Source organism: Lissotriton vulgaris, chromosome 2_1 (assembly GCF_964263255.1).
Source record: "Lissotriton vulgaris chromosome 2_1, aLisVul1.2, whole genome shotgun sequence".
Classification (NCBI taxonomy): Eukaryota; Metazoa; Chordata; class Amphibia; order Caudata; family Salamandridae; genus Lissotriton; species Lissotriton vulgaris.
In genome coordinates this window covers 206,408,678-206,430,430 of record NC_141687.1, presented here as the reverse complement: position 1 = coordinate 206,430,430, position 21,753 = coordinate 206,408,678, and the positions used below count along the sequence as shown (strand labels likewise).

The following is a 21,753-nucleotide window of genomic DNA, read 5'->3' as shown; positions in this document are numbered from 1 at the left end:
AAAGCCTGATCCCACTCTTCACTTTTGACCACAACTTGGAAACTACATCCTACCTTTGCCACTTGGAAGGATGCACCCCAGCATCACCGATTTGGGGGTGAGCATCTTATTTGGATGCCAAGTGTAACTGTCAAATGAAAATTTTGAGCTGATGTACCAAAGCGGTGCATACAGAAATCTCTCCACTTTGCATATCAATAACAGTTTTTTAAAGACAGTAGGTACTCACCGTAATTTGTCACTTTTTCCTGCAAAATTTGTTAGACCTAAAAGAGCCTCAAAGTTTTGCATGCCATCCCGTTCTGTGTTCAGCAGACTGACTAGCGGCCGCACAACCTCGTACACCTGAGGAACAAAGACAGGTTTTATTTGAAGTGAATGGAATTGTACTTGGGATTCACACACAATAACGCAGGAACCTTAGACCCCCTGAGCAAACACAGGGATCGGAACTTACCCCTTAACTCGTAATAAGTGCCTAAGTGTGTATTGAAGGAGGAAATGGGTGCACTGATTTGGAGACTTTTAACTCCAGGTCTTGGTGGCCCAGGAATCTGCCAAGAGATGTCGAGCGTTCACTTGTTGACTCGTATAAAGTACCAAGATGAAGAGACTTCCATGCATAAGACCAGGTCCTCATTACAGAAGCAACCTCAAAGGTAAGACATGGACAGCAAGTGGAAGTTTCTGCCGTGGTTTGCTCGCTGGTAGTAAACTCCCATCAGTGAGAGCACCTGCTTGTCATTGCAAGTGGATGGGTGAGTACGTATAACCTGATTTGTAGGGGGCATTCTCAGTCAAAATATTCTCTAGTCCCTCACATTGTCAGTTCAACATAGTAATCAGCATTAACGAGGCGACTGCAATGGTATATATCGCTCACGTTTAGACCAGTATTTTGCTCGTATTCAAGAGCTGTTGAGTTTTGGGGGTGTCCCTGGTGCCCATTTATCCATGGGAAGGAGGACTCATAGGCTCCCATATTTTGCGGGCACGATACTGACCCCGTTTATTCAAATATTCATATTACCTCTTAGTGCTCTTGTATACAGGAAAGCGGCCTGCTTGGGTCTTTCTTCCATCCATCTTGATGGATGGGAATTAATGTGTAATCCCTTCCTGCTAGGGCTTTGCCATCATACTGATCTAACCATGCGCCTAAGGCTTGGGTAAGGGTTTTAAAATAGATCAGAACCTTAACGATCTTGATGGGTACCAATTGGTGAACCAATGAACCAAAAAGAGCTCTTTACTATTGATTTTTATTTACCCAGCAACCATTTAATGATTAACTTCTGAATTCCTTCACAGGATGCTTACGCAAGATGCATGCAACACATCTATTTTAGAACATCTAAAATGGATGTTGGATGAATGGTTAGATATTGACTTGTTAATTTATATCACACAGAATGCGACTACCTTCCGCCAGTGGCAGACTACCGAAGTCATGGATTCCACTGTGAGGGGCAGGAGATAAATCCCTTCTTACTACCATGAGGACATGATACCCCTAGACAACGTTATGTGAATTTAAGTATTTCAACCCAAAGAAGTAAGGGCCAGATGTACAAAGGTTTTTTGTGTACCCAAATGGGTTTTAAACCCGTTTGCGCCCGCAAAACACCTGTGGCCCATGTACTAATCCCATTTTGCGAGTCACAAATCAATTTGGGACTCACAAAATAGGATTAGCAACTCGCTATTAGGAAGGGGCGTTCCAAGGGCGTCCCTTCCTAATAGCGACTCCTTAAGCTATATAAGAATGTTTTGCAACCACAATTGCGGTCGCAAAACACTCACAGTTTACCACCCTTCTGAGAAGGGTGGTAAAGCGCCCACAAATGGGAAGGGGTCTGATAGAATTCACTTTTCGATACCCCACCCATCTCTATTTACATATGTGAGTTAGCATCATGTGTCTAACTGATGAAATATATATATATATACACGTTTCTGCATTGCTCCTGCTCCTTACATGATTATTCATTTATATGTGTGATGATATTAGTTCTCTTAGCTTAGCTCGTGTGCCTCCATTTTGTGTATCACCCAGAGCCTGCGAGTCGCACTCGCTCATCCACCGCTCCCGTAGGAATAGGAAATTTCACTAATGCAGCAGTTTTCGTTTCTCGGCTAACTGTGGCCGAAACTAACAAGTCTCCTATCAGTAATGTTCTCATACACCAGAGACGCTGAGGCTTAGCTCCGCGGCCTTGGGCAAAGATAGCAATGTATCCCTTGCAGGTGCAGATGCCTTTTGTATGAGGACATTGTTCCTCTGTCTGGGTTTCAGTAATTTTCCAGAAGGGGCGTACCCCAATGTACTGTACCACATTATAATGTATTGCTGTGATGATATGAGTCAGTCCTCTCGGCGCACTCTTAGGGGTGAGGTCGGACAGGGCCGTCTCATATGGGAGTTTGTGGCCTAATAAATTTACTCTGTTTATTCTTCTCCACTGTCCGGCTGACTTTTTACTGAGTTATTATAGGTGAGCGTGGTAAGTCACTCGAGTGGATTTGAGCCATGCTTATCAGATGGCGCCCGAATAGGGACCCGTAGGGGGGTAGCAGAAGACCGGGGACCCGCTGGTCGGCACGGTGGGTCCGGGTACCCATCTGATGCCGAGCTTGGTTCTCGCAGCGCTGCCCCACCCTGCTGATCGGGAGAGGTCCCGGTTCGGATCTTATGCCGGGGTCCAGAAGGCGGAACCTGGAGCTGACCGTGTTGGTCCTGGCAGCCGGAGGTGGAGAACGGTAGAGGTCGGTACCGCGTACGGAAGGTGAGTGGTCCACCTGTGATTGTTTGAGGAGCTGGAGTGCTCCGGGAGACTAGGGTGTCTCCAATGGTTTGAGGAGTCGGTGTGCTCCTGGGGCTAGTGTGCTCCGGGGAACTCAGAGTACGAGTAGGTGCTCTGACGGATTTAACGAGGTTGGGAGAATATTTGTGTATATTGTTTGTGGTAATCCGACCGGGTGGTAGTGTGGTGAAGGCGTGGCTCATTACGGGCATACTCCGGAGCTTACCCTGAACTCCTAGAGTGGTGGTTCAGTGGAGGTGAGCCCTGGGTCTCCTGTGGTAAAGTGCGCAGTGACCCATAGTGCCGCTCGGGTGGCGGATGTGTTCTCCATCCTCAGAACAGTTAGTGTGCTGTTCGGTCTGCGGTAAGGTCCAGGTTCCCCAGGACTTGGTCGACGGGCCTTGTCCCATTTGGTAACACGTGTTTGGAAAGAGTTATATGTGTAGGATGTGTATGTGTGTGTGTATGGTTCCCCAATGTATATTGTATGTGTGTGAACGAGCTCGGACTAGTGATTAAAGGTGACGAATTTTATGAGGAAGTGTTTTATTTTACATCGGAGTAGAGATGCCGTGTTTCAGTAAGTTACAATGTTTTGGGTGTTGTTGTCGTGTATCAGACTCTAGATTAGCTGAGAGTCAACCTGCACCTCTAGAGGGCAGGTCAAACAAGGGTTGCCCCCGATCCTGTTTGGCACTTTATGGCACCGATATACCGCTGATAATGTGGATTTGCAATGGCCCTTGACCGGTTCATTCGAGGCAGCTAAATTGGATTATTTGCAAGATAAATTATTCGCTAAGCGTAGTCGTCAAAGTATGTTCGATTCTTTAAGAGTGTGGCAGAAGGAAGTTAGGGAACGTAAGTTGAGAGAAGAGAGGGCGGCTCTAAAAAAGTCAGCACAGACAATGGCGCAGAAAGCGAGAGAACACACAAAGAATGAGAATGAGCAACGTTTGGAGCGCGCAGATAGGCTTTGCAGGTTGAAAGAAAATAAAAGTTATGTAGTACGTGAAAATGAACAGGATGAGATGAAAGACATTTTGAATACTCGACCCCCTCCTCCCTTTGCCCCGCAGTTATTGTATCCCACCCTACCAGCTCCCGCCTCTACTGGTGGGGTTTCGGATTCACAAGCGAGTGCCCCGCACCAGCCTGGCGCAGCGATTTCTGCCTCCCCATCATCATTGACACCCCTCGTTTCTTTACTCCCGGCCAGTTCGCCCGCTCCCTGCCAATTTTCTCTAGCACTCCCTACTGTTTCCGCTAGCACTACCCCTAGTCAGGAGATGTTAACGCCGAGTAGAGGCGCAGGCAGCGGACTGTTTTCGCAGGTACGAAAATTGCTTACGCGTTCTACGGTTGGTTTGGATGAGAAAAGTGTAGTGGCCAACCAGGCCTGTCAGTGGGCTAGGAATAACATTTATTCGTTTGAAGACATTTGGTCCACAATGAAAGATCTTGAGCCTTTGATGCAGCAGCACGCTTTGTGGCACATGTCAAATGTACTAATATCGTTATGGGAGCAGGGGTATGGAGGTGTGGCTCCAGCGACTTTACGAGATATACAAAGTGGGGCCTACAGAACTAATACTGGGGTGAAGGAGGTGATGCGCAGTCTGCGTGCCATATTACAGTACAGAAATGAATTGCCCTCTGCAGGTACACCCCATTTTCCAGGTATACATCCAATGCGTGAAGTGCACCCTATCTTTCATCCCGAGATACCCGAGATGGTAGATCCGGTCACGAATGCTGTCACCAGGAACAGGGTAGATGCACATTTCCAGGAGCAATGGGTATATACACCATGGAAGAGAAGTGAGGTACTGGCCTTAAAGGCCCAGTTGCCAGATTCTAGAAAGAACCCGACCGCGTATTATAAAGAGCTGACGGAAGCCGCGTCTTCCACAGTAATGACTTTGGCCGATATTGAACTGTTTTTCGGGCTTCTGGTCCCAGTCGATGTGTGGCGGCAGGTGAAGGGTACAGATCATTCAGAGGAATTAGGTGGTACGTGGCAGGAGTTGCAGGATTTGGACAAAGAACGTAAGCCAGGGGAGAAGCCAAAAGCTGAGATTCTGGCGTTACCGGGGCGAATTATTAAGTATATGCACACCCTCATTCCCCCGAAAAAGGTGGACTGGGACAAGTTGACTGCTTGTAAGCAGAAAAAGGATAAGGCAGTCTCGGATTTCTTTACGAGGTTTGAAGAGACGTTTATGGATTTCAGTGGACAGGATGTGTCACAGGATGGAGGGTTGCGACTCTTTGTTAATAGGTTTGTAATGAACTTATTACCAGAGATTTCGGCAAGGTTGCAAGCGTCGGAGAGTACGTGGACGACGTCCTCTCCCTCCGGCATTCTCAGTATGGCTCAGTATTACGAACACAGAGAAAATGAAAGTAAGGACAAGCAGGAAAAGAAGGCTAAGGATTTGAAGACGAGGGTTTTGTTGCAGCAAGTGTCTAGGGGTCGAGGAAGAGGTGCTTCGCCTGGTGCTTCGGGACGAGGAGGTGGCGGCTATGGGAGAGGTGACAATAGAGAGAGACTGGGACCGAATCAGTGTGCGAAATGTAAGCAAGAGGGGCATTGGTGGAGAGATTTTCCTCTGTTTCAGTCGAACGCCGGTCATGGCCGAGGACGAGGAAGAGGTGATCCCGGGAGACAGACTGTACGGTCAGATGGGGGTGGGAGGCCAGGAGGAAATTATTTTGACAATAGTGCAGACAGACAACACTTACAAAGGGGTGGTGGTCAGTATTACAATGATGACTATTCTATGGACGATTTGACAGGATTCTCCCATAACTAGGACAGCGTAGGACAGAGCGAGGGGCCAGTGTCTGTGGAAGTTGATCAAAGGGGACCCTATGTCAAGGCCGACTTATTAGGGTCTCAATAGAAATTTCTAGTAGATACGGGTGCAATGAAAAGTTCAGTGGCTCATTCTCGGGTCCCAGGGGCGGCTCTGTCTGGCAAGAACAATATCTCTGTGGGTTTTTCAGGTACCCCGGTGATTAGCCCCATTTCCAAACCACTTACCCTTACGATTGGCCCTTTCACTGTTGATTCACCCTTTTTGCTGACTTCGAATTGCGGAGAAAATTTACTGGGTTTAGACTTGTTGAAAAGGTTGCATGCTACCATTTATTGTTCTCCGGACGGCGTGTATCTCACGCTGGGCCCTACTGTCGCTCGCCCACTGCAATGTTTCTCTAAAGATGACCCACTACCACCCGAATTCAGAGGAATACCTGACAGTTTATGGGCTACCAATGATACAGATGTGGGTAAGATGGACATTGCCCCTGTGACGATAAAGGTTAAGATGGGAGCGAAATTACCCAGGATACCACAGTATAGAATACCTAGGGAGGGAGAGAAAGCCCTGTTACAAATTATACAAGATTTGATTCAGTCAGGGGTAGTGGAGGAGACAGACTCCAACATATGTAACAGCCCCATACTGCCGATCCTTAAAAGGCGGTCACCTGATGCTGCAGATAATACTCCTGACGTCTACAGGTTTGTGATTGATTTGCGCCATGTGAATAAAGTAGTGGAGCCTCAATATCCGGTGGTGTCGGACATCACTACAATATTGACAATGATTCCCCCATCCGCCAAGTATTTTTCAGTTCTGGACTTGAAGAATGCTTTCTTCAGTATTCCAGTACATGAAGACAGCCGTTACCTCTTCGGATTCTCATTGGCTGGCCGAAGTTTTAGGTTTAAGAGAATTCCCCAAGGTTACACAGAGAGCCCGAGTATATATAGTCAAGCACTGAAGGCACAATTGGACGAATTGGAACTTCCACCTGGCAACGTTATGTTGCAGTACGTGGACGATATCCTGATTGCATCGGACGATGAGGAAGGTTGTCGGGATGCTACGATCAAATTGCTGCATCATTTGGCCAAGAGGGGGCATAAGGTGTCCCTTCCAAAATTCCAATATTGTCGAACGGAGGTCACCTACTTAGGCCACCTCCTTTCGAAAGTGGGGAGGAGATTGACGCCAGAGCGCATAAAAGCGATAACTAATATGAATGTACCTAACACGCAGCGAGAAGTGCGCGCATTCTTGGGCATAACATCGTATTGTCGCCAGTGGATACCTAACTATGCATTACTAACAAAACCCCTATTGTATCTGACTACTAAAGAAGTGCGCGAACCCCTACCCTGGACCCCTGCATGTCAGGAAGCGTTCGAGTCACTAAAAACTGCTTTATGTTCTGCACCCGTTCTGGGAACACCTGATTACCAGAAGCCTTTTGTGCTTTATGTACACGAGGCGGAAGGTTGCGCGTTGTCTGTCCTAACACAGTGTTTCGGAGGGAAGCAGAAACCCTGTGCTTACTTCTCTGTGATGCTCGACAATGTGGCAAGAGCGCTGCCGAGCTGTCTGAGGGCCACGGCGGCTGCTGCGGTCTCCATAAGACAATCGGCGGGGCTCGTATTGGGTTCAGATCTCACAGTGATGGTACCGCATGCTGTGGACATTTTGCTACATAGAACACAGACGCAGCATTTAACTAGTGCTCGTCTCACCGGTTATGAGATGACCCTCTTTGCACCTCATGTTACGATAAAAAGGTGTGCCACTCTGAACCCTGCCACGTTGTTACCTATCCCAACAGATGCAAAAGATGATGACATACATGACTGTTTGTTTCGGACAGAGGAGGAGACGAAAGGGAGAGTGGATCTGACGGACAAGCCCTTAGATGATCCGGATGGGGAGTTGTACGTAGATGGGTCTTGTTTCAAGCTTGCAGATGGTACATCGACGGCAGCATATGCAATTACGACATTACAGACAGTAGTGGAGACTTCTAGAATACCTTACAATTCGGCCCAGGCTGCAGAAATGATAGCCTTACTGAGAGCATGTGAACTGAGTGAAGGACTGGACGTGAACATTTATACCGACAGTCAATACGGCTTTGGCGTGGCTCATAATTATGGGCGACTGTGGGCAGAACGGGGATTTTTGACTTCACATGGGCAACGTATACAGCATGGTCCATTGATATTACGATTGTTAACAGCATTGACGTTACCTAGGCGACTGGCTGTGATAAAGTGCAGTGCACATAAGACAATAGTGGACGATGTGGGACGAGGCAATGCCTTTGCAGACCAAACAGCAAAAGAGACTGCTCGGACAAAACTACCACAAATGTTTGTGGCAGGACCAGCTAGATGGGTACCAGACGTTAATATGTTTGCAGATACGGTACAGAGTGTAAAAAATATACAGGAAAAGGCAACTGAGGAAGAGTTGAGGGCTTGGAAAGATGGTGAGGGGAGGCTGGATTCTGATGGGTGTTGGACAGATGTGACTGACAAAAGACGATGGTTACTCCCGAATGCATACGTTCCCCCGGTAGTGACAATGGCACATGGTCCGGCACATATCAGTGCCAAGGGTATATGCAAACTACTGGACCCGGTTTGGAGTAATAAAAATATCGCTAAGATGGCGACACATCTGGTCCAGCAGTGCATGGTTTGTTTGAGACACAATCCGGGGAAGGGAACACCTGTACCAGCGGGGAACTTTGCACCTCCTTCTTTACCTTTTGAGGTGATACAGATGGATTGTATAGAAATGGAACGTATAAATAATTTGAAGTATGTCCTTGTAGTCGTATGCTCTTTTAGTAGATGGGTGGAACCATATGCCACTAAGGACTGCACAGCCATTTCTACAGCTAAAATGTTGATTAAGGAGTACTTTTCGCGCTTCGGATTGCCTAGGGTGATCTGGAGTGATAACGGTACATCCTTTAATGCTGAGCTCATCAAACATATATACGAGGGTTTGAAAATATCACAGAAGTTTCACGCTGCCTTACACCCCCAGGCCGCGGGTTTAGTGGAAAGATTTAATGGCACGCTCAAATTGAAAATGGCGAAAATACAGGAGAGTACAGGACTCCGTTGGCCAGATGCCCTTCCCTTAGCTTTGCTTTCTACCAGAGTTACTGTTAATTCCAGAATGAACGTCTCCCCATATGAGGTAGTTTTTGGCCGTCCGGCCAATGTGTGGGGGGTACCACGGCCGAAATGTTTCTCCCACATTGAGTATCCACTGTTGATAGACTACTTGTATGCTTTGACTAAAGATCTTCGTTCTATTCATCAACAGGTAGCAGACACCCTGAAGCCGTTGCCGGAGGGGCCTGGCCACAAGATCCAACCAGGTGATTACGTCGTTGTCAAAAGATATCAGCGGAAATCCTGCCTGGAGCCCCGCTGGTCTGAGCCGCGCTTGGTTTTGCTGACGACACGTACCGCACTTCGAGTGGAGGGCAGTAAGGCGTGGACCCATGCGTCGCATGTCAAGAAGGTCCCCCTGCCGTTACCCTATGACAAATGGGTAAAGGAAGGCGTTGCTGACGAGGAACATGAGCAAATACCCAGCTACATTCCTTTTTCTGATGCCTCACTGAGGGGAGGGGAGCAAAGTGAAAAGTCAAATGAAACGTCACATGCAGAACAAAGTGCACCAAGACGAAGAAGAGAAAAAATAACAAGCTCCGATACTCCCGTTGATACTAGTGACAAGGCATTAATGGGTCCAGCTCTTGCTACAGATACACCCGTTCTGTTCACTGACCCTGAAGTGCGAGGGAGCACTCGCTATAATCTGCGGCCCCGAAAAAGAAAAGGTGTAAGGGACTGAACACTGGAAGAAGGGCTTAGTGGAGATTCTGTTGAAAAAGAAGATTTAGTGATAGGGATGGACTTGTAAGAGCCCTGGTGTTTAGCCGAAGATTTAGTTCTATGAGACTATAGAGTGGTGTGGGGGGCCCAGATTAAGTGCTCCTCTGTTATAGCTGCTGAGTGTTAAGCGACGTGGGATTAAGGTATGGACGGTATAAGCCTGCCTGTGAGGCTTTAAAGGACAGAGGGAGAAGATCCCTTCTTAGGGTTGAAGAACCCCTCTGGCCGGTTTTAGGACTGTCTGGGACTATTTTTCTAGTGTATCTTTCCTTTTCCCCTTTTTCATTTTTTATATATTTTTGCATTTTTAATATGCATCCTTTTGGCTGTCCCATTCCCGACGAGGAGCAGCCCTTTGCGGCTCCTCGGAGACCTGAGCCTGCTTCCCCCTGGTTGGCCCTTTCCCGAAATGGGAAAATAGTGTTTATCATAATAGTGCTTATTGCCTTCCTTGTGACTCTTGGTATATTGTTTTTCCTGGATAAGGCTTATCCTGTACATGTATTTGCACCCACACCTTCTGCTATTTCTGAACATAATATGATAACGGTGGATTATGGTGAACGAATTCTTAGACGAGGTTACAAAGAAAATGTTTTTATTAAAACTTTGCATCATGCTCATGCCACTTACAATGTAACTGACTGTTGGGTTTGTGGGCTTTTGCCTTCTGCTGCTTACAAGAAGGATAGATTTTTAGCGCTTCCATTGACACCTGTGAATAGTTGCGTGGGGTGGTATACTCGGATAGGTCTTGTCAAATATTTTCAACAGCCAGATTTTCTGACTCCTCGACTGCAAGACAGAGGATCGACAATGACAATGCGAGTTCGCCCTATGCCCCCCTCTTCCCTTGGACGGCTATATACTGACGGACGTTTTGATCAGACATTCATAGAGACATGTGAGAAAAAGGTGGGACGTTTTCTGACTCCAAATGATACTGACAAAGTTAGAGAAAGTTTTTTACGGTTGAATTCCTCCCTGTCCTACAGATATCCACCAAAAGGGAACGGTACTGTCAAGTCTTTAATACCCTTGGCTGTAGTGGGTCCGTCACCATTTTTTTGTATAGAGGGAAGAGGCCCCATTAAGGTTGGCAATAGTTCTTGTAACGTAACAGCCTCGATACGTTTACCCCTTAGTCCATCTTTGGTTACTCCCCCCAGCATTTACTTTGTGTGCGGAGATAATGGGTACTTATGATTGCCCGAAGGTTGGGGGGGGGGTATGCTACCTAGCTTATATGATTCCACCTGTGTATGTGGCACCTTCTGACTATCACAAGACTCATCGTAGGTTTCCCAGTTCACCAGAACAGCGTAAAAGGAGGGAACTTCAGGTCGATGACGTAGACCAGACAGACACTTCTCTACAACAATGGACTGATTTTTCCAAGGGTCTCTTGCCTTTTTGGGGTCCGATATTTAATAGCAGGGCCATTCGACGACTGTCCAGAGTGATGGAGAAGGTAGTACTTACTGAAGCAGACATTGCGACAAATATGTCTGTTGAGATTCAGGCTATGAGATTATTCACGATTCAGAACAGGATGGTGCTTGACGTCATCCTTGCAGATAGGGGTGGGGCCTGTCGCGTCATCGGGACGTCTTGCTGTGTATATATACCTGACTCCGCCCCGACAGTTAACTTGGCAGTGCAGAATCTCCATAGATTAGCGACTGAACTTCATCAGGATAACGGGACATGGTCACTACAAGGGTGGCTATGGGGTGTTTTCTCCTCTTGGGGTTGGAAAATATTAATGGGTTTAGTTGGTGTGGTGAGTGTACTACTGACTTGTTGTCTATGTGTCTACTACCTTCCCCCATGTTGCTCAATGTGTGCTACGAATTTGCGACCCCCCAAAAAGGTGTCTGGTCAATATCCTGCCTCTACTGCTATCGAACTCCCTGATGTTCGTTGGATGATGCTCATTGAAGATGACATTTTTGAATAAGTATGATGCCCTGCCCCTAGAATGGCTGTAAAGGCGCTACCTTTTGGCAAATAAATGCTACGCTACAGTTAGCCAATGATGCTAAAAGGAGGGTCTGATAGAATTCACTTTTCGATGCCCCACCCATCTCTATTTACATATGTGAGTTAGCATCATGTGTCTAACTGATGAAATATATATATATACACGTTTCTGCATTGCTCCTGCTCCTTACATGATTATTCATTTATATGTGTGATGATATTAGTTCTCTTAGCTTAGCTCGTGTGCCTCCATTTTGTGTATCACCCAGAGCCTGCGAGTCGCACTCGCTCATCCACCCCTCCCGTAGGAATAGGAAATTTCACTAATGCAGCAGTTTTCGTTTCTCGGCTAACTGTGGCCGAAACTAACAAGTCTCTTATCAGTAATGTTCTCATACACCAGAGATGCTGAGGCTTAGCTCCGCGGCCTTGGGCAAAGATAGCAATGTATCCCTTGCAGGTGCAGATGCCTTTTGTATGAGGACATTGTTCCTCTGTCTGGGTTTCAGTAATTTTCCAGAAGGGGCGTACCCCAATGTACTGTACCACATTATAATGTATTGCTGTGATGATATGAGTCAGTCCTCTAGGCGCACTCTTAGGGGTGAGGTCGGACAGGGCCCTCTCATATGGGAGTTTGTGGCCTAATAAATTTACTCTGTTTATTCTTCTCCACTGTCCGGCTGACTTTTTACTGAGTTACTATAGGTGAGTGTGGTATGTCACTCGGGTGGATTTGAGCCACGCTTATCAGGTCCACAGGGGACCGCTTCCCATTTGTGAATGAATGCACAATTTTTTGGGCAGGCAGTGGTCCCTTAGACCACTGCCTGCCCTTAAAAAATGAAACTCAAAAGTTAAATTTTCATTTTTTAAATGCATTCCGTTTTCCTTTAAAAAAAAAAACGGGCGGCATTAAAAAAAATGCTTTATTTAAAAGCAGTCCCTGACATGGAAGCCACCATCCCTGGGAGTGCCAGCCATTCCCAATGGGGTAGCAAATTGCGACAGCCTCATTAATATGCATGAGGCTTGCAATTTACGACCCCATTGGGATTCGCAAACAATGTCTCAGACACCGTTGTTAATCCAATTAGCGAGTAGCAAATTGCGAGTCGCAAATGCGACGCAATTTGCGACTCGCTAATTGGCGAGTCGTACATCTGACCCTAAATGAATTCTCTATTGGGGCCCTTTATGCATGAATACACGTGGCAACTAGGTAGGGAAACTATCTCAACCCTGAAGAAGGCCTCTGAGCCATATGTCTATAAGCCAAACCTTTTGGTAGATAAGGAGGATTTTTAAGTCATAGCCAATGGCGGCTTGCATGGATCAGGGGAGGTGGAGCAGGGGAGGTGTAGTAAAATAAAAATAAATTTACCTTATCGCCGCGTCTCTCCTTCGTAGTCCCTCCGCGCCGAGCCGAAACTGAGACAGGAAGCACACAAGCGCCCCTAAGCCAATAACAGCGCTGTTGTCAGCAGCTTCGTGATTGGTTTGAGCGCCGTGGTTCGGTAATCAGATGGAGTCTATGGGCCTGTGCATGTTCTTCACCCAAGAGAACATGCCAAGTGTGCATTACTTTTTGGCCGGCCCAAGACAGCTGGCCAAAACCTCATGTGCACACCACTCTACCCCAGCTCTGGTACACTAGACCAAAATTCTTATGTTTGTATTTTCAAATAGGAAACAATTTTTTCAAAACAGCCCGTGTTATTGAAATCAACCGGTGCTGCTTTAAAAAAAATGTTTCCTGCTTAGGAAGATATTGTGAAGAGCAGCCAATTGTCACCTGGCCCATTACTTACTGCCCAAAGCCTGTCAACTTCCATTCACAAAGGGATCGGTGTCCCAAAGGGAGAACTTTCTCTTTACCAGTTGCCACCTCTTTTGAGGTGTAGGTACTCAATGTGATGCTACCACAATAGTGAAATCCTAGGACACCAAATCGCCCCTTTCACATTTATTCCTAACAGCAATTAGATATGGGTCGGGAAACCCATTTTGTTAGTCAGAAATGCTTTTCTGACTTGCAATTGGGGGGAAGACGCCTCGCCACAAATCCTGTAATTTTGCAAATCGAAGGATTTGCAGTTACAAAATAGCTTTGTACAGCTAGCCCCAGGTAAAGGATAGCTTATGAGGCCTGACTTGAGGATAGTGAACCTTTCACCTACAGGACTAGGCGGCTCATGGATTTTGTGCAAGGATACACAGCTTTCAATTTCTGCGGTTTGGTGAGATCAATGGAGGGGAGTTATTTCTTGAGTTGACAATATCACACAAAAAGATTGCTCTATTTCTGGAGCATAAATGACATATAGTATGTATACTATCACTTCTTATAAAGCTCTAGATGGACTGAAAGTGGATCACATTTTTAGAAAGCACAAATACATTTTACATAAGGAAACCTACCCTCTCTCCAGGGAATGCAATATCCGGATTTGAAACTGCAGCAATTCTGGCCAGAGCATGGCTGGCTTTTGCTTTTCCAACATCAGTGCCCTCGAGAGCCAGCGGTATGAGTGACTGGAAAAAGACACAATAGATGCTCAAGGTTAGTGGCAATAGCGTTTTCAGATTACTTGTAAGTACAAGTTCAACATTTATCCACTTTGTGTTCAGTTCGGGTTCAGTATTGCATAGTATACATTTCACATACACATTGTTATATAACAGGATCTGTACATCTTCATCATCCCCTCTTGACTCTAATATCTGGTGGCCGGAAGATCTTAGCCAAACCCCGATACCGAAGGACTCGGTTAGAAATCTAGGAGTCCGTTGGGATCAACGGCTGTCTCTAGGGTCCCAGGTCCAATCAGTCTCTGCAGCATGTTTTACTAAGATTAAAACGCTAAAAAAACTCATAAATTACCTGCCCAGTGCTAATAGAAAGACGATTGTTCATGCACTAATTATCTCGCATCAGGATTATGTGAATGGACTCTACTTAGGTTTATCCTCCGGCCTTTGCCATAAATTTCAAACGGTCCACAATGCTGCGGCTCGTCTGATTGGAGGTTTATCACGCAGGCAGCACATTTCTCCCTACCTCCGCGAATTGCATTGGCTGCCTATGAATAAAATAATTGAGTTCAAAGCTATGATATTAGCCTACCGCTCTACTCAGGGCAAGGGGTCTGCCCATCTCAGAACCATTCTCCACCCTTACTGTAACAGCAGAGCTCTCCGCTCTAACTCTAAACATTTATTGGTCATCCCAAGATTTAAAAAATCTTGTGCTGGAGGGAAAACATTCGAGCTTGGAGCTGCCCAACGTTGGAATAAACTGCCGATTGGCCTACGCTCGATCAAATCTGAACCTGAATTTCGCCGGGCGTTGAAAACTCACCTCTTTTGCCTATAAACTTTGGCCTGTTGGGAGTAGTATCTAATCATTGAGCGCAGGGACACCCCGTTGGGGTAGCTGCGCGCTTTATAAGTGACACAGTAATAATTATAATAATAATAATCATAGACACATCAGTTTAGTTAGGGTACCTATTCTATCCATCCCTACTACCTATCTCGATCCCCTTCAGGAAGGTATAGCGCTCCCTCAATAGGTGTGGGGTGTGCCAACCAATGCTCTGCTGCCACCTGTGGCATGTACCTCGGTTGCTTCACCCAAAACCATGCGTAATGTGCCTGTGCAGCAGTAAAATATATAGTTCAAAATTCAGTATTCCAAACCCACCCTTTGAGTAAGGCCGCGTCATTATCTCCCACTGCAGTCTGGGTTGCTTACCTCCCCACACAAGGCGTATCATCTCTGATTTAAGCGTCTTAAAGAAGTGCGCTCCGGGTTAAAGGGTATGTTTAAAAACAAATACAGTAGCTGGGGGAGTATAACCATTTTTAGTAATGACGCACGCCCAGCCATGGACAAAGGCAGTGCCACCCATCGTTTAACGCTGTCTGCAATTCGAGTTATGGCCGTCCCGTAGTTCACTCTTATAAGCTCCCCCCCTATCTCTGGTGACTCTGATCCCCAAATATTTCAGGTCCTCCTCACACCACTTCTGTAAGTGGGAAGAAACTAGACTTCCCCCAGTTTATCTGGACCCTGGAAAGTCGCCCAAACACTATGAACTCACGCAGTATCGGATTCAAGTTTTGTTGTGGGTCACAGATATACAAGGTAATGTCGGCGTATAGGGATATGAGAATTTGGCGTTGAAAACACTGCAGGGCCTTGTCATTATGTGTTTTCCGTAATTTTGCTGCCAGCGCCTCTACAGCGATGGCAAATAGTAATGGGGATAGTGGGCACCCCTGTATTGTCCCTCTTGTTATACTAAACATCTGCGAGGTATGCCCATTAATCAGAACTTTTGCTGCTGGCAGATAGTAGGCTATAACTTCCATTCTCACGCCCCTACTCATTGGGTGGAAGGATAGGATGTAGGATGCTTTTATTGTCCATAATAGAAGTACATTGCTTCCTATACAATCAATAGTCCCTCCACTAAAGATGTCAGTGATGGTGCCATTTCAAATAGAAGGAAGACATGGTTTTCTTAGGTTTGCTACACCCTATTGCAGACTGTTATGTTGATAATCTCCTCTTGGTAATATGGTGACGTATTACAGACCCGGGAAGCTTGTGTTGTCTCCTCTGGATAAACTTGTATGCTCCAATAGTTGCATGCTGGAGTGGTTTCCTCCTTTAAAGGGTTGGGATGTTTTTCCTTTTGAGGAAAAGCCATCCATTGCCTATTTGCGTATGGAGTGGAGTGGTCATTTCAATCGCCAAAATACTTAATAAAATTGGAGAAACCTATCTAATCTGGCCTCTCCATGGGAGATTTATTCATGTTTATAAAGGCTCAAAGCTAGCCTAACGTGGACTGCGGTACAGCTGAAGTTTATTGATGAGAGATGTGGATATTCCAGCATCTAAACTGTTGAGATAGTCAATGGAAAAAGCTGGAAGAAAATGATGATCTCCTCTTCCACTCCCAGTTTCCTCACATTGTACCGGGCGAATAATATCAGTCCCAGTAATGTCAGAACAAAGCTTGCTGGCTTTTAAGACCAAAAAAGATCATTTCAGTTTTGGCTCCATTCAGCTACAGCCGGGAGGCGTTCATCCATGCTTTATTTTGTTTGAGACATTCTTGAAGTTCATCATAATGGATTTTTTTTCCGGCTGGAATTTTACCAAATCCGCGTGCCATCAGTGTAAGACTCTTGGCTCTTGTCAAATCTAGGTGACGAAGTAAGTAATTGTAGGTTAAACTAGGTGACAAGGGAAAGCCCCACTCACCCCATATCTTTCTTCTGGTTTAGAAGTGGAATGTAATAATCCACTGTGTTGAATGCCACCAAGACTGCCAGGTAAGGACCATTGGCCATCACTTGAACTGAATCTATACCAAACAATACTGCTCAGATCCATGACATGGGCGGAAACCAGATTGAGCCTCATCAAGAGGTAGATTTACTAACGCATTGTGCCTGGTTGGTTGGTTTTACTTTGTAACACAAACCTACAGAAAGTGTTACGTTAGGATTCACTACCCAACACAAATCAGGATTCCCATTGGATAGTTTCCTGGCATTAAGAAACGCAGGACTGCCCCATATTTTCATATTAAGAAACGCAGGGCTGCACCATATTTACAACACTAGGGTGCAGCCCTGCATTTTCCCCTGCGCTGGTGCTAAACTTAGCAGCCTAGCTCCAACGCAGGCACCCTTGCACCATAGTGCAAGGGTGTCTGCGTTGAGGGAAGATTGTTTATGTGCAGGAAGTGTCCCTTCCTGCACAGAAACAATCTTTAAATGACGTTCTGTAACTTTTATGTGTGCTACTTAATGCAGCACACACAGAAGTTGCAAAATGTAACTTCTTTTTTTTATTGTTTATGTGCAAGAAGGGACACCTTCCTGCACATAAACAAACCATGGCAATTTGCTGTTTCTATGTGTGCTTCACAATGCCGCCACCATGGAAACAGCAAAAACGAGGAGAAATAAAGCATTCTCCTCGTTTCACCTGTTTAAGACCAGGTTTTTCCTGGTCCTAATTTTGACGCTGCCTCCTTATTACACTGCCTTTGTAAATAGGGGGCCCGCTTCAAAATCAATGGGTGTTGCGGTGTTACGCCCACCGCAACACCCATTGCCCCCCTTTCACGCTAAGTACAGCGTGAAAGGGTGCCTTATTGCCATCACAACCTCACTGAAAGTGACTTTGTGGCCGCGATAGAGGCTTGTAAATATGCCCCATAGGCTGTGACACAACTCCCATGCGTTTCCGCCTAATATTCTATACCTCTTTGAGGCAGGCACTGCAAGAAGACAATTTTTATTTCGCCTTGCTATTCCTACCTTGCATGCGTATTGCACTCTACAGCACACATTCAAAGCAGAAAAAGTTTTGAAAGAATTAAAGGATAGTTGTACTGGAAGTTGCTGCGCAGCGTTCGTTGCCTTACTTTTAAGTAAATCTGGACCCAAGAATTCCTTGCAACTCCAGCTGCTATTGCAATCAAACACAAACTCCTTTATCAAGGATTATGCTTGCACGTAGCGGACCGTCAAAGGTTCTACCTTGCTGAAAGGGAGGTAGTGAGGTATTTTTAGTACTGGTGTAATAATAGCTTTACTAGGTTATGGTGGATGATTTCCTGCGTGGGGAGACATTGATTAAGTTCATAATAATGGGGATAAACTGAACTGGGACACTAGCCAAAACACATCTGGGTGAAGTATCATACGCTTTGTCATGAGTGTTGCCTATAAGGAAGGCTTCATATGTATTTAATTCAGAAAAGGGGGTGGTGATGAACAGAGTGTCTGAATTAAGCAGACCACTCTTACCCAGTCCAAAGATCAGGGCTTGATCCATCACCGTTTTTTAGCTCACTGCACCATCCCAGCTCAGAACTTGGCTATATGCAAATTAGTCTGACCCCGACCCAGTGCATCATGGGAACAGGGCAGACCAAACTACCAAGCCAATTCTTATACTGGGAAGGAAACAAGCTACCGGGGACCGGTTTCTGGCATTTAAGCCGTCTTCGGCCCGGCTTGCTTGAATCCTGATGGTGCAATGAGCTAGGGACTCACATCTGAGTATACCCTTCCACGCTTATGGTGGACAAAAATGATTCAGAAAAGGGGGTGGTGATGAACAGAGTGTCTGAATTAAGCAGACCACTCTTACCCAGTCCAAAGATCAGGGCTTGATCCATCACCGTTTTTTAGCTCACTGCACCATCCCAGCTCAGAACTTGGCTATATGCAAATTAGTCTGACCCTGACCCAGTGCATCATGGGAACAGGGCAGACCAAACTACCAAGCCAATTCTTATACTGGGAAGGAAACAAGCTACCGGGGACCGGTTTCTGGCATTTCAGCCGTCTTCGGCCCGGCTTGCTTGAATCCTGATGGTGCAATGAGCTAGGGACTCACATCTGAGTATACCCTTCCACGCTTATGGTGGACAAAAATGATTCAGGAAAGGGGGTGGTGATGAACAGAGTGTCTGAATTAAGCAGACCACTCTTACCCAGTCCAAAGATCAGGGCTTGATCCATCACCGTTTTTTAGCTCACTGCACCATCCCAGCTCAGAACTTGGCTATATGCAAATTAGTCTGACCCTGACCCAGTGCATCATGGGAACAGGGCAGACCAAACTACCAAGCCAATTCTTATACTGGGAAGGAAACAAGCTACCGGGGACCGGTTTCTGGCATTTCAGCCGTCTTCGGCCCGGCTTGCTTGAATCCTGATGGTGCAATGAGCTAGGGACTCACATCTGAGTATACCCTTCCACGCTTATGGTGGACAAAAATGATTCAGAATCGTTTTTGGCCACTATAGGTGTGGCAGGGTATACTCAGACATGAGTCCCTTTCTCACTGCACCATCAGGATTCAAGCAAGCCGGGCCGAAGACGGCTGAAATGCCAGAAACCGGTCCCCGGTAGCTTGTCTCCTTTCTGGTGAAGAATTGGCTTGGTAGTTTAGTCTGCCCTGTTCCCATGATGCACTGGGCTAGGGACAGACTGATTTGCATATAGCCAGGTTCTGAGCTGGGATGATGCAGTGAGATAAATAACGGTGATGGATCAAGCCCTGATCTTTGGACTGGGTAAGAGTGGTCTGCTTAATTCAGACACTCTGTTCATCACCACCCCTTTTCTGAATCGTTTTTGGCCACTATAGGTGTGGCAGGGTGTACTCAGACATGAGTCCCTTTCTCACTGCACCATCAGGATTCAAGCAAGCCGGGCCGAAGACGGCTGAAATGCCAGAAACCGGTCCCCGGTAGCTTGTCTCCTTTCTGGTGAAGAATTGGCTTGGTAGTTTAGTCTGCCCTGTTCCCATGATGCACTGGGCCAGGGACAGACTGATTTGCATATAGCCAGGTTCTGAGCTGGGATGATGCAGTGAGATAAATAACGGTGATGGATCAAGCCCTGATCTTTGGACTGGGTAAGAGTGGTCTGCTTAATTCAGACACTCTGTTCATCACCACCCCTTTTCTGAATCGTTTTTGGCCACTATAGGTGTGGCAAGGTGTACTCAGACATGAGTCCCTTTCTCACTGCACCATCAGGATTCAAGCAAGCCGGGCCGAAGACGGCTGAAATACCAGAAACCGGTCCCCGGTAGCTTGTCTCCTTTCTGGTGAAGAATTGGCTTGGTAGTTTAGTCTGCCCTGTTCCCATGATGCACTGGGCCAGGGACAGACTGATTTGCATATAGCCAGGTTCTGAGCTGGGATGATGCAGTGAGATAAATAACGGTGATGGATCAAGCCCTGATCTTTGGACTGGGTAAGAGTGGTCTGCTTAATTCAGACACTCTGTTCATCACCACCCCTTTTCTGAATCGTTTTTGGCCACTATAGGTGTGGCAGGGTATACTCAGACATGAGTCCCTTTCTCACTGCACCATCAGGATTCAAGCAAGCCGGGCCGAAGACGGCTGAAATGCCAGAAACCGGTCCCCAGTAGCTTGTCTCCTTTCTGGTGAAGAATTGGCTTGGTAGTTTAGTCTGCCCTGTTCCCATGATGCACTGGGCCAGGGACAGACTGATTTGCATATAGCCAGGTTCTGAGCTGGGATGATGCAGTGAGATAAATAACGGTGATGGATCAAGCCCTGATCTTTGGACTGGGTAAGAGTGGTCTGCTTAATTCAGACACTCTGTTCATCACCACCCCTTTTCTGAATCGTTTTTGGCCACTATAGGTGTGGCAGGGTATACTCAGACATGAGTCCCTTTCTCACTGCACCATCAGGATTCAAGCAAGCCGGGCCGAAGACGGCTGAAATGCCAGAAACCGGTCCCCGGTAGTTTGTCTCCTTTCTGGTGAAGAATTGGCTTGGTAGTTTAGTCTGCCCTGTTCCCATGATGCACTGGGCCAGGGACAGACTGATTTGCATATAGCCAGGTTCTGAGCTGGGATGATGCAGTGAGATAAATAACGGTGATGGATCAAGCCCTGATCTTTGGACTGGGTAAGAGTGGTCTGCCTAATTCAGACACTCTGTTCATCACCACCCCTTTTCTGAATCGTTTTGGCCACTATAGGTGTGGCAGGGTATACTCAGACATGAGTCCCTTTCTCACTGCACCATCAGGATTCAAGCAAGCCGGGCCGAAGACGGCTGAAATGCCAGATACCGGTCCCCGGTAGCTTGTCTCCTTTCTGGTGAAGAATTGGCTTGGTAGTTTAGTCTGCCCTGTTCCCATGATGCACTGGGCCAGGGACAGACTGATTTGCATATAGCCAGGTTCTGAGCTGGGATGATGCAGTGAGATAAATAACGGTGATGGATCAAGCCCTGATCTTTGGACTGGGTAAGAGTGGTCTGCTTAATTCAGACACTCTGTTCATCACCACCCCTTTTCTGAATCGTTTATGGCCATTATAGGTGTGGCAGGGTATACTCAGACATGAGTCCCTTTCTCACTGCACCATCAGGATTCAAGCAAGCCGGGCCGAAGACGGCTGAAATGCCAGAAACCGGTCCCCGGTAGCTTGTCTCCTTTCTGGTGAAGAATTGGCTTGGTAGTTTAGTCTGCCCTGTTCCCATGATGCACTGGGCCAGGGACAGACTGATTTGCATATAGCCAGGTTCTGAGCTGGGATGATACAGTGAGATAAATAACGGTGATGGATCAAGCCCTGATCTTTGGACTGGGTAAGAGTGGTCTGCTTAATTCAGACACTCTGTTCATCACCACCCCTTT

General features: G+C 46.6%; 1 protein-coding gene across 2 annotated transcripts in view; it reads right to left on the bottom strand.

The window, feature by feature from the left end:
* The window catches only part of LOC147729838 (protein unc-45 homolog B-like), a 93,552-nt gene that overhangs the window by 14,076 nt on the left and 57,723 nt on the right, over positions 1-21,753 (bottom strand). For both annotated transcript variants that reach the window (XM_086954740.1, XM_086954741.1), the window contains exons 16-17: positions 13,948-14,061; positions 230-345 (exon numbers count right to left, since the gene is read on the bottom strand). In XM_086954740.1, coding sequence (XP_086810866.1) covers positions 230-345; positions 13,948-14,061 — 230 coding nt within the window. The remainder of the gene's footprint in view (positions 1-229; positions 346-13,947; positions 14,062-21,753) is intronic.